The sequence below is a fragment of the Sphaeramia orbicularis genome, chromosome 16 (genome assembly GCF_902148855.1).
Source record: "Sphaeramia orbicularis chromosome 16, fSphaOr1.1, whole genome shotgun sequence".
Taxonomy (NCBI): domain Eukaryota; kingdom Metazoa; phylum Chordata; class Actinopteri; order Kurtiformes; family Apogonidae; genus Sphaeramia; species Sphaeramia orbicularis.
In genome coordinates this window covers 44,732,988-44,746,632 of record NC_043972.1, presented here as the reverse complement: position 1 = coordinate 44,746,632, position 13,645 = coordinate 44,732,988, and the positions used below count along the sequence as shown (strand labels likewise).

General features: G+C 40.1%; 1 protein-coding gene across 1 annotated transcript in view; it reads right to left on the bottom strand.

The window, feature by feature from the left end:
• Nucleotides 1–2,781: 2,781 nt before the first annotated feature.
• LOC115434827 (uncharacterized) overlaps nucleotides 2,782–13,645 on the bottom strand; it is a 35,018-nt gene continuing 24,154 nt past the window's right edge. Inside the window, exons 5-9 of the mRNA XM_030156944.1 lie at nucleotides 6,035–6,322; nucleotides 5,588–5,695; nucleotides 5,367–5,434; nucleotides 3,434–5,221; nucleotides 2,782–3,043 (exon numbers count right to left, since the gene is read on the bottom strand). Of these exons, the coding sequence (XP_030012804.1) occupies nucleotides 3,014–3,043; nucleotides 3,434–5,221; nucleotides 5,367–5,434; nucleotides 5,588–5,695; nucleotides 6,035–6,322 (2,282 nt within the window). The 3' untranslated portion in view covers nucleotides 2,782–3,013. The remainder of the gene's footprint in view (nucleotides 3,044–3,433; nucleotides 5,222–5,366; nucleotides 5,435–5,587; nucleotides 5,696–6,034; nucleotides 6,323–13,645) is intronic.

The window sequence follows — 13,645 nt, the reverse complement described above, 5'->3', positions numbered from 1 at the left end:
TCAATAACTGACATAAACCCAGTATGCCCATCCACTGTCACTGATCCAACTCCCTCAGTTTTACTGGTGAATCAATGTTGTAGAAGATGACAGCAGTCGCTTTTCCATTGGACATATGCACAAAACTTTACCTATATTTACTAAATGTCGAAAAAAAACAGAAGTGTATAATGTCGGTTTTTTCCATTAAATCACAAATGCGATGATTTGTTTATTATTATCACAAGATGACACGAGAAGTCATTCCATAAACATGGCGACGAATGTAAATAGTGTGTTGATTTACAGATATATTAATTTATATATATATATATATATATATATATATAATATATAATATATATATATATATATATATTACCCCTCTATTCCATACAAAATTAAAAAATGATTTGGTTTCCTGGTGTGTCCACACATACTGCACAATGTTTCTTTTAAACTCTTCTTCGCTTGTTGTAACGTCCGTCAACATCCGTTTTTTTGTTTTTTTTTTAATTCACGTGACTTTAGTTGCACAAAAAGGTCTCTCCATTGCAGTTTTGTGTGATATACCATTTGCGCTACGCCCGAAAAACCACCCCTTACCAGCGCAAAAAATTTTAATTGAAAAATGAGTTTCGGCGAAATTGTTGTTTTTCATAAGGTAAATTCTTATGCACAAGTTATAGTAGCACAATTTGAGGGTCACTAGAAAAGCGACTAGTGTTTCCACGTTCACTACGGAGCCTCTGAACGTCCAAATGGGTCATATCTGATGACCATGAAAAGATGACAAACTGTATTTTACACCAAATATTTACATGGATTGATAGAATTAGTGGATCAGAAGATGTTCAATATTTTATATCCATAGATGGTTTTGGTTACCCGTGTTTGGGTCTTTATGGGTTAAACAGAAACTATTTTTTTATGTGGTTAAACTGTGAATTTGATGTCGGCCTGTATGCAGACTGCGATATATAGTTGGTAACATCTGGCATATGACAAGATCTGAAGAAGACATTTTTACAAGTTTTAAAAAAAATATATATATGCACATTATAAATCAATAAATACGTAATTTGCAAAAGTAATAATGACATTCCATTATAAATGTCATTCTTAATGTACCGTCTATGACCCAGTGCAGACGGAGTCAATTGTTACACTATGCTTTTTCAGCAGAAACCGTAGCAGCTCAGGTCTTTGTGCTGACCTCATTCATGCACGGGTGTGATTATTTCCAACTCATTTAAGTCACATAAAAGCATTTAATTAATAAGCGCCCATCCATTCGTGGGATCCCCTTCATAGTTAGCTGAGCATTATTTCCGAGCTCCGCTGAGGCGAATCCCTTTAATTGAGAAGTGTCATGAGAGGCATTTGTAAACAGAAGGCACAAAATAAATAGTTCCACGTACATGAATACCACCCTTAACACTAAATTCTTCCTTCATAATTGTCACTGTTCCCAGGGGCCAAGTCCATTTTGTGCACGGTCCGTTCTCATTTCCTGTCTTGTCATCATCATCTTCTTAAGTGGCAAAGGTATTCATGCAAGACCATCAAGTGTCTGTGTTTTTAAAGGCAGTGTTGTTCTGTTCTGATGATGAACAGATTGTGTGATGGTGGTTTGGTCAGAGGATATGGATCACTGAACTCGTCTACTCTGGCGGCTCCTGGCAGAATTTAATATATGAACAATACTTCACAAGTTGGTCCTGCAATACGTAAGGATGTGCTGTGGTTTTGTACAAAAAATGTGTCCTTAACCCTTTATCGGGTAAGTGACTCTTTTTGGTAATTTCCGCATACATTACAAGACAGTGACAGCAACAGTTACAGTGCGGCAACCATCTCAGGTCCAATGTGGTCTACAGGGTCTGTAAGGTCCACCTCTGCATGAACAGTGAGTGTACCTGCTTTGTTAGGTACCATGAAGTAATGGTACTAATGTAAGGAATGATGTTCAAAGGGATAATGTGGATGTGGACAGGGGTCTGGATCAGCACTAATGTTGTTGTAAAATGTTCTAAAATACACATTCCTTTCATATTGTACTTTGTATATTTACTTCTTGGATTTTTTGCCACTTATCACTAAGGAACCAAATATAGTAACTTCATTAACCTTGATTTTCTACATGACAATAAAAAAAAAAAAAAGAAAAATGTTACAAAAGTAATAAAGCCTAACGTCCTCCAATAACACACTAACGCTGAAATTTCGAATTTCAGAGTATTTCTATGAGTGCCCTATAAAAGGTTAAAGCAAAAACTTAGCATTATATTCCATTTTAATATGTTTAACAATGTTGAATAAAATCCTTCATCTTAATTTGGTTAAGCTTTGGTGTAAAATTTACCTGCCAGGCAAGAAAAATGGATTAGTATCATTTTATAATGTGAAAAGTTGATATTTATCAGGTAATAACAAGATATTTTCATGTCAGAATGATATAGTTTATCTTAAAACATATATTTTACTTCTCTTATCTTGTAATACAGCAACATTTGACATTACAACATGAAGCACTGGTAGTTATCTTGTCATAACACTGTTATAACAGAAATGTTTTTACATTATAACAGGATATGTTTGCATGTCATGATAATAAATGTCTTGTGATAAACTCTTCATATGATATCATGATACTACTCTTCCTCTTTCTGTCCTGGCAGAAATCTGCTAACATACACAATAGCGAATTTCAAGTATCATAAAAAAGGACAGATAAAGTCTTCTTTGACATCATTTATCATTTTTGTCCAAAAAGCATCCTCAAAATGCGAGGTATCAGCATCCCCCTGGGAGACATATTTTTCTTTCTTTCCATTTTTTTTTTTTTTTTTTTTTTTATCTAAAAGAAAAACTGAGCGTATTACTGAGATTTCAGATTGTGACAGATTTTTTCGAATGCAGAACCTTGTGCAGTCAGTCTTGCTTGGTGGTATATTGGATCACGTCTGTCAGCTGTTTGTTTGTGGCAGTGCATGTGGGACAGTTGAGGAGTGTAGTCTGCTGACATCTGTCATCATCTTGGTCTCCCTCTGTGAGCCTGTTGCTGGAGACATACAACAAGGCCTTCATTGCCAGAATGTCATGCAGAAGAAGAACCTCTGACACACAATGCTACTTTTAAAACCTGCCACAGTGTCAGAAACACTCAAGACTAAATATATTTCTAAGATGTCTAGTAGCCTGTCAATCATAAAAATGCAACATTCACTTAAAGATGCTGTCAAGAAATCCACAATACAGACAAAAGTACAAACTGTCAGGGAGACAGCGCAGGTGGAACACACCTCTAACACACAAGTATACAGGAAGCATGACATGACGTGACAGCAGTAAGTGCACATCTGAGAGAGCTTTATGCTGCAAATCTGAATATCAGGAAGCATATGGAATCTGTTGGTTGCAGTTTGACACTATTGTGCTGCATGTTACTCACCTGATGTGGGTGGGTGAAGTGGGGGGGATGCCCCTGGCCTCGGCCATGAGGGTGGGGATGCTTGTGTGTCCCAACATGTCCGTTTCCAGGTGGGTGATGATGGTGGCGGTTGGCGGGCATTGTAGTGTTGTGATGAGGCCCATTGGAGCGATGATGGGGTCTCTGAGCCACTGGCATGTTAACAGGAGGCCTGGGGGGCTGTGGGCCTCTGGCTGGGGATCTGTGTTGGGTGCGCTCTTTAGGAAGACTCTGGAACTGGGAGAAGGGGATCACAGGCGGAGGGGGAGGAGCGACAGCAGGAGTTTGGGTCTGAGGTCCAGGATGCATCAGGGCAGCCTGGGTCTGTTGTTTCCGATTCTGAAATGTCTGACTCCTCAGTGTGTGGGCTTGAAGTGCAGCCTGGGTTAGGCTTCTGGAATGAGGCTGTGCATTAGGGTACTGGACTGGAGCAGAGCCTCCTTGGCGAGGTTGATTGGCTTCCTGTCTGACAGGCTGTGTCTGTGTGCCCAGGCCTTGTGGCGCCGTTTGGATCGGTGCTGCTCTGTGTGCCTGTGGAAGGTGATTAGGATCAGCCAAAGCTCTTATATCTGCACCCTGTGGCACTGCCAGTCCCTGCTGTGTTGTGGGTCCCTGTGGCATAACAGAGCGGTCCACAGTGGCCGGCTGGCTCATGAGAGACAGCGCCTGAGGGTTATTGCTGTGTCTGACTTCCTGCCTGGGGGCAGTCTGGCTACCAGGCGGACCTCTGATGTCTTGTCGAGTACTTCTGTGTGTGTGGGGCGCAGGCTCATGCTGTGTTGCACTGGTGGAGTTTGTGCTTCTGACATCAGCTGAGCGGCTTCGCGTCCGTCTGTCTGTTGAAGGCGTATGTTGCCGAGAGGTGGTCTGACTCTGAGCTGTGTTTGGCGGTCTGGCCCGACGTATGGGTGGATGGGTTGTGTAGTCTGTGCTGTCAGAGGTGAACCCAGGTGACATTGGTCCTCTTTGTGGATTGTCACTGGGATATGCTGGCGTGCCTCTGAGACGATCCCATGGCATCTGTCGATGAGCCGAGCTGGCGTTCTGCCCTCTGGGGTCTGTGCCAGACCTGGTGTGGGTCTCTGAGTGTTGCTGGTATGTTTGTGTGTTTGCATTTCTTTGAGCAGTGTTATTGCTGTTATAGTGTGTGTACCCAGTTGGGATAAGCCCAGGCTGGATCTGTGGACCTGGGTCTGCTTGATGGGGGTTACTAGGAGCAGGCTGACCACTTTGCATTCTTGACATTATGCGTGTCAGATTCTGTTGGGTTTGTGATGTGTAATTATTGGCTGGACTGGTCACAGGCTGCGCTGAGCTTTCTTGCTGCGTTTGTTGGTCATTGGTCGAAAATGAATTAAGATTTAAATGAATAGTTGGAATTTGTCCATTGTTGCTTTGTTGAGCACTTTGTGGCAGCGTGTTAAGGTTTACATGAACTGCTGTCGGTTGGACGCCACCCTGAGCCGTGCCAGTGTGTATAAGAATGTTAGGATTGTGTGTGTTTGGGTGCGCGTTTGCATCCTGAACTTCAGTAAAAACGGGGTTGTCGATGCCATTGTGTGGGTTTGAATTACTGTTCTGAATGGCATTGTGTTGGAGACTGTTTGCACGGGAATGACCATTGTGGTGGCGTGCGTTGGCGTTGGCGTGGCCGTTCAGAGGCAGAGCAGATGTGTATAAGTGGGCAGGGTGGCGTGCATTTGACTGATATAGGGGGGGCTGGAGACCTTGGCCCAAATCCCTCGCACCATTACGTTGTGGATCTGGAGGCTTAATGGGAGCAGGTGAAAAATTACAGAAAGGGAACAGAGATGGTGGAGGAAAAATAGAAGGAGCAGGTTAATTTGTGAATTCCCTTAGGAACATCACATGATAAGATGAAAAGAAAATCGATAGTGAAGTTAATGTGGCTTACTATAGGCCTTGGATTTGAGCTGGTCATCTGTGCGCCCAAAGTTTGCATTTGCCTTTGTCTTTTGTCGGCTGAAGTGAGAGAAAAAACATGAATATCACTTTTAGAGCAGGAAACAAAAGCTCTTATATGAAGGGAAGTCTGATATATACATTCATTTAAACAAAAAGCATAAAATGAGATGTGGATTAAAACCATTTTTGTGATCTTTTACACACACTTACCCCTTATCTTGCGGCAGAGAAGAATAACAATGATGATGATGACAATTATGAGCAAGATCACAGAACAAATAACAATCGCCACTACTTCCCCTACATCGAGGCATGTGTCTGAAAAAGAAGAAATGTGTCAAAGGGGGAAAATGAATAAGATAATGAGTCTGGTGGTCAGACATACAAGAGGAAAATACATGAAAAAGAAGATAGGAGGGGAAGATTCTAAAAAAGGATGATGAAGTAATCGCAGAGAAAGAGCCACAGAGAACAAGAAATGAAAATAAAAGGGAGTGTCTGAAAGTCACGGAATGACTTTGACCACATTCTCACCAGATCAATCTCCCAGGAAACATTCTGTCCCTCTCCTGTCGTGAAGACAGATACAGGGACCCGGTCCAAAACCAACCGTCATCATTATCAGTCACAGAGGGGTCAGCAGCCTCCATAACTCACCTACGACGGCCAAGTCTGTGCCTTGCTCCGACGTGCCTTCTGTGATGCTGTTTCGGGCTGTGCAGGTGTACCGGCCGCTGTCATTGGTCGAGGAGGTCTGAACGGTGAGGACCCCGCTGTCCGGCTGGCTGGACGTGACCGCCTGTCCATCGCGTTGCCATGAGTAGAGGGCGGGGGGCAGCGAGTCAGAGACACAGGTAAGACGCACTGTCTTTCCCGACATAACGTCTCCATCCCCGACACAGTCCTTCGGAGCGTCTTTGGTCAACACAGGGGTATCAGGGCCGTCTGTGTTTGTAAAGGTCAAAGACATTATAAGCATGTACACAGTAAAATATAGGAGGAGTTAGAGCGCAGGTGTCAAACATGCAGCCCAGGGGCCAAAACTGGCCCGCCAAAGGGTCCAATCTGGCCCCTAGCATGAATTTGTGAAATATAAAAATTATACTGAAGACATTAATAATCAAGGATGTTGAAATCATTTTAGATCAATTCAATTTAAAGTGGATCAGACCAGTAAAATACTATCATAATAACCTATAAATAATGAAAACTGCAAATTTTCCTCTTTGTTTTAGCGTAAAAAAAGTTAAATTAGAAAAAAAAGTTACATTTACAGACTATCCTTTGCAAAAAAATATGAATAACCTAAAAAATTACACTTCAGACATTTCAAAATGTTTATATTTGTTCAGGTTTTTTTTGCATTTTTGTGAAATGTTAGTTTGTTTTAGTGTAAATACAGTAAAATAACATGAAAATGTTTACTCTTACAAAGGAAAAAAATTGGATTTGTAAGTATTTATAGGTTATTATGATAGTACAGGGTGACCCACAAAAACGGTAATTTTTGAAGTGCGTATTGGCAGACATGAGCAAGTAGCAGCACTGCGAGACAGTGAACTTGAGCAAGTAAACACACCCCCATTTTAGTAACCATTGGCGGCTGTGCGAGGATTGTTCGGTAACCGTGTGATCTCAAGATTCGGTAACGTTCCCTGGCCCCCTAGATTGCCAGATTTGTCCGTTTGTGATTTTTTTCTTGTGGGGCTATCTCAAGAGTAAAGTGTACACGACTCGACCAAGAACTCTGGATGAGTTAAACAGAGAATTCAGGATGAAATTCACAGTATCCCAGCTGAGATGTTGCAGCGGTCAATGAGGAATCTCAACAGCAGATTTCAAGAATGCATTCGTACAGGAGGACGCCATCTACAGGAAGTAATTTTTAAAAAATGAAAATTCCATCATTGTTTCTTAAATGGCATGGTTTAAGGTTTCAATTACTATGAATAAAATATTTTTCTTCCATCACTCTTGGTTTTATTGGATTGTTTAAAAAGTTCCCGTTTTTTTGTGTCACCCTGTATTTTACTGATCTGACCCACTGAAGATTAAATTGGTCTGTTTGTGGAACCTGAACTAAAATGATTAATATCTTCAGTGTAATTTTTGCATTTCACAAATTCATCCCAGGGGCCAGACTGGACCCTTTGGTGGGCCGGAATTGGCCCCCGGACTGCATGTTTGACACCAGTGCTCTATACTGTATCTTCACATGTTAAGTGATAGAATATTTCCATCAAAAACTACAATGTTTGTCCGAGATCTCCATTTCCCTCTGTTTACAGATGAACGCAAAAACAGAGATTTGCGGAACCATTGTTTTTTGTGTGTGTGCCCATCGTTGTTATGTAAACGATAGGCACAAACGCAGAGAAAAATCTGTTTTGCTAGATACGTGGCTACGTGTAGATGCAGACATAGAGACGAACAACCAATCACTCACATTCGCAACTATAGGCCATTTAGATTAACCAGTTAACCTATTAGAGCATGTCTTCTGATGGTGGGAGGAACCCGGAGTACCCGCAGAGAACCTAAAACTCTACACAGAAAGCCCACCTCCCTTCAGCTGGTGTTTGAAAAGATGTAATAATTCTGACCTAAAGTACACTACATACCTGTGCATTAATGGTAATGTTTTAAAACTCTCATGTCACTTTTCAGCTGTGTCTCTTATAACTGATGCTCATATATAAGTAACAACCTTTATACTTATGTTTGCATGTTGACAGCAGTTGAGTAGGTTTAGAGAAAGATGCCAGGGCTTGGATTAGTACAGAAAAACAGCATTTATTATGTATGTGGTGATACTTTCACCAAACTATGATCTTTTGCTCACTCTAATAAAGTGCTTTCTTTGCCTAAAACTTACAGGAATCAAGATGCACTTTTCACTGACTTGTGCCTAACTTCTCCTGCTGATAGTGGAAAGGTGAAAAAGTTGCAGTTCTTTCAATGACAAATGACCTTCAGATTGTACTGAGCATATCTGAGGTTTGCAGAGACTTAGAATGGAAACATTTTAATGCAGTGACAGGATGGATCAACTTTCTTATGAATCACATTTTTAAATTATTCTTTTCTGAATCTGATGGGCAGGTAGGCAGAATGCTTATTAAAGAGCTTGCAAAGAAGCTAAAAAATACAGCTGCATGATGAGAAACCTCTCAGACAACTTAATACAGCATGACAGACAAAGATGTTAAAGGGGTCATATTTTGCTAAACCCACTTTTATTAGTCTTTGGTTCATTTATTTGTGTATTTGGGGACCCTAACAGTTCGAAAAGTGTGAATTTGAACCCTCCAGGTGCTGCAAAGCTATCTTTATATTCATTCTGGCAAAAAACAAGTGGTTTTAATTCCTGCTTAATTTGTTACATTTTATAACTAGTTACATCCCGACATTTGCACATATAAGAATCAAGACATCCGACGAACATTTCTCCGAGTACGGCATAATTTTTAAATCCGCAGCAGCGGTTGTAGTCCATAGTGAAAATATGTCCAAACTTCAAGGCGATTACCGAAAATGTTCAGTTGTTGAAGCGGCTGAATGGGACAGAATGCACGGTCAACAACCTGGAGGGGGTGGAGCCTGAAGTGGCTTATTTGCATTTAAAGGGCCAGCGCTCAAAACAACCTTACTGGTGTCATTATTTAAAAATAAGGTTGAAGATGGACCTGTGGAGTTGAATTTATGAAGAATTCAGACCCAAGCATAGCATTTACAGTTTATGTAGACCACAGGGAAATGTTTTAAAATGTATAATTCCATTTAAAAATAAAATATCACTCCTTTAAAATATCTTCTGTTGAGTTTCTATCAAACACCAGTCACCATTGACTAAACAGACTGGATTAAACAAAAACTACAGTTCAACAAATTTAAGGAGCCAAAATGACAAATTTGCTGCTTCTAAAATATGAGGATATGTGTTTTTATCTTCCAAACTGGGTCATAGTTTTATGTAAATTATCATTAATATTTACAGAGTTATATTTTTGAATATATCAAAAGAAAAAATGCAATGTTTAAAATCTCTGAAAGTAATGGACAGAAAGCCTCAGCATCACTGTCATATCTTGAAAATAGACTGTGATTACTTTTGCTTGCTTCACTCATTTTTATTTTTTCAAACTAGCCTTCAAATGATTTACAGTTTAGCCTAAAGCTTATTTCTTAATATAGCCACAGACGAGACAGTGACTGTGTATCTTGGTGCGTTGTGAATGGAAACCAGATTAAATACAAACCAGATTTGGAGTCTCTCAACCATCTGTGCAGTGTATTTTGTTATATGCATTTCATTGTACATTTACATCTGTAATGTATCATGTTATGAATAACTGAAACTGTATATTTTAATTATCTACAGTGGTGGCCAAAATTATTATAACACGTGGCATATTTAAGAGGTTTCATCTGTTTTTTTTAACTGTCCATTAAAATACCCATAAAATGAATGAAATATCTACAAAGGCATAATTATTCTCTATAAACTATAGAATAGGGACACCATGAGGAGCTCGTTACAAAAATATTAAAGTTAAAAGTGGATAAATTAGACTTAGACTTTATTTGTCATTCCAGATTTTACATCAAAAATGAAATTTCGATACAGTTGGCTCAGCAGGCAGCAGCAGTAATACAAACAGGCACTATACAGGGTGGGGAAGCAAAATTTACAATGAACATTTAGTTGTTTTTTCTCAGCAGGCACTACGTCAATTGTTTTGAAACCAAACATATATTGATGTCATAATCATACCTAACACTATTATCCATACCTTTTCAGAAACTTTTGCCCATATGAGTAATCAGGAAAGCAAACGTCAAAGAGTGTGTGATTTGCTGAATGCACTCGTCACACCAAAGGAGATTTCAAAAATAGTTGGAGTGTCCATAAAGACTGTTTATAATGTAAAGAAGAGAATGACTATGAGCAAAACTATTACGAGAAAGTCTGGAAGATACTATTAAAGAAGAATGGGAGAAGTTGTCACCCGAATATTTGAGGAACACTTGCGCAAGTTTCAGGAAGCGTGTTAAGGCAGTTATTGAGAAAGAAGGAGGACACATAGAATAAAAACATTTTCTATTATGTAAATTTTCTTGTGGCAAATAAATTCTCATGACTTTCAATAAACTAATTGGTCATACACTGTCTTTCAATCCCTGCCTCAAAATATTGTAAATTTTGCTTCCCCACCCTGTATATACAGGATACTATATACAAGACAGAATAAATATGCATATAAAAACTATAGAATATACAAAATAGAATATGCATAAAAAAAGAACTATGTCTGAGTACTACTACATTTTGCACATTTTATACTACCTTAAATTTTTAAATCTTAGCCATTCATACAGTATATCTCCATTTTGTACCAATTTTTCGATTGCACACTTTTATATTTTTATACTTTTTTAAAGATGCCTGTATCTTATTGTATTGCTACTTAGATGTAAGTGCACTGTCGCTGGCAGAGACCACCTGCAATTTCGTCGCACAACTGGTGTAATGACAATAAATTCTATTCTATTCTATTAAAACTAAAGTTGTCCGATAAAAAAAATAAAATAAAAATCAGTAGCGAATATTGCACAGTTATATTACATGTTAGAACAGTCCAGTGTTCATGAGGGTGGGTGTGTGAGGGGTGAGGGTGGGGGTGGGGGGAGTATTATGTTGACTTCAGCAGTCTTATGGCATGTGGAATCAAACTGTTTCTGAACCTGGCTGTTCTGCTGCGAAGCCTACGGAACCTCCTTCCCGAGGCCAGCAGCCAGAACAGTTCATGATGGGGGTGGGAGGGGTCTCTGATGATGTTCTGAGCCCTGGTCAGACAGCGTTTCTCTGCAGTGTTCTAGATGGGAGGAAGCAAAGTCCCAATGTTTTTTTCCGTTGTCCTCACCACCCTCTGTCAGGACTTCCAATCAGAGGCATTTCCAGCCCCTGACCAGACAGAGATGCAGTTGGTCAGTATGCCCTCTATAGTGCCCCTGTAAAAGGGGGTGAGAATGGGAGGGAGGAGGTGTGCTCTCCTCACAAGAAAATGAATGTGCTGCTGAGCCCTCTTTACAAGGGCCCCGCTGTGTTAGGACCAGGTCAGTGAGTGTGTTATCTGCACCCCCAGACCCCTGGTGCTGCTGACTATCTCCACTGCTGTGTTGTTAATGGAGGGGTGTGTGTGGCTGGGCTGGTACTTCCTGAAGTCGACGATGATCTCCTTCATTTTAGCGACATTCAGGGCCAGGTTGTTGGTTTCACACCAGTCCACTAGATTTTTCACCTCCTCTCTGTACACCAGGTTGGGGCACTGTAAAGGGGGGCATTTGCCAGGAGCCCACTAGATATACCGTAATTTCCAGACTATAAGCCGCAACTTTTTTCACACGCTTTGAACCCTGCAGCTTAAACAATGATGAGGCAAATCCACCGTCAATCAAACGCACTCACACTAAATTCTTCAGATCAGTCATTCTACGCGTCATGCACACACCCTCATCACAGAAAAAACACGAAGAAATGCATATGAGGCAGCTTTCAAGTAAAAGGCAATCGATCTGGCTGTCGAAGAAGGAAACAGAGCTACTGCACTTAAGCTTGGCATTAATAAATCGATGATGAGACGCTGGAGACGGCCGCGTGTGGCTTATATTCAGGTGCGCTCAATAGTTCAGAAAGTACGGTAAGTTACAAGTTGTGAAAATTTCATGCAAGCTCTGCAGTAAAAGAGAGGCATAGAAGCCAGAAGTAGGATGTCCAAAGTTAAGTTTTACTTTCGTTTTCACACTAGTTGTGGTTGTTACAGCACTTGTGAAACATACTCCAATACCTCCAGCCCCCCCGTCCACAAACTTTACGATTTATACAGTAGGACTCACTTCTAATGTTATTTGTTGTGCTCAGAGATCAGATCTGTCAGGTATCCTTTTTTTTTTTTTTCTATAATTCAAGTTTTTACCTCCGCCAGGAGGTATTGTGAGCGCTTTGCTTTGTGTGTTTGTTTGCGTGTTTCTTTGTTTGTTAGCAGGATGACTCAAAAAGTTATGGACGGATTTTCATGAAATTTTCAGGAAATGTTGATACTGGGACAAGGAAGAAATTATTACATTTTGGTGGTGATCGGGGGTGGGGGGCGACAGATCTGTCTTGGCGGAGGTCTGCGCTCTCTGAGTGCTTTTCTTATTAGAGTTTCACTGGGTACACAACAATCATACAATGTTGCTTAATGTTAACAATGAGGGCTTCTATACATACATGAAAAGTATCAAAAGAAAACAAAAAAGCTACAAGGCGTGAAAGTTCTCCAGAAGAAAAAAATAAAATAAAATAAAATAAAATAAAATAGATAAACAAGAAAAGCACTTGGAGAGCGCAGACCTCCGCCAAGACAGATCTGTCGTACCCCTCTGATCACCACCAAAATTTAATAATTTCTTCCTTGTGCCAGTATCAACATTTCCTGAAAATTTCCTGAAAATCCGTCTATAACTTTTTGAGTTATCCTGCTAACAAACAAACATGCAAACACGTAAACAAACACGCCAACACACAAAGCAAAGTGATCACAATACCTCCTGGTGGAGGTAATAAATGTGTTCTGTTAGGTGTTCTAATCATTTTGGTCACCACTGTATTTATGAACCTGTATGTATAAGTCCATCCAGTGACATGGGTTGCATATTAGCAGTAGTTACACATTCCGCACATAAGTTTTCATTTTTTTGTTCTGTTACTATGTCAACTGTTCCCTAAACTAATAATTAAAACAGAATAAAATAATCATCTTAGCTCCAGGAAAAATGCAAGGAACATTTTTCAAGGTTCCAGTATTTTATCTGTTACTTGTTTGTTTTACTGCAAGTTTAATTGAAAAAGTTATTCATTTTTTAATTCATGATGACAGTGTAAACTAACTGCAGCCTTGATTTTAATGGGCCTCATTTAGAGGGAAGTTTCCCTCTTATTGTGATAACGTGGATTTGCCAAAAGACATTGTTATGTCTATGGTAGACTGTCTCCAATATCCATCATCTGGTGTGTTAATCACTCGTGTGGAAAAACCTGGGTTAGGTGTGGACAGAGATGTGGAGGGTAGATATTGTAGTGTGCCTCTGGGATGATGGGTTGTGTTTGGATACAACTGTCAGGCTGGCACATCAGGATTAAGGATGATGATCAAGACAAAGCAAGAAGCAGCAGCCCAATAAGCTCATGAAAAAATGCCCTTTATCTCAGCGCAATTCATCACA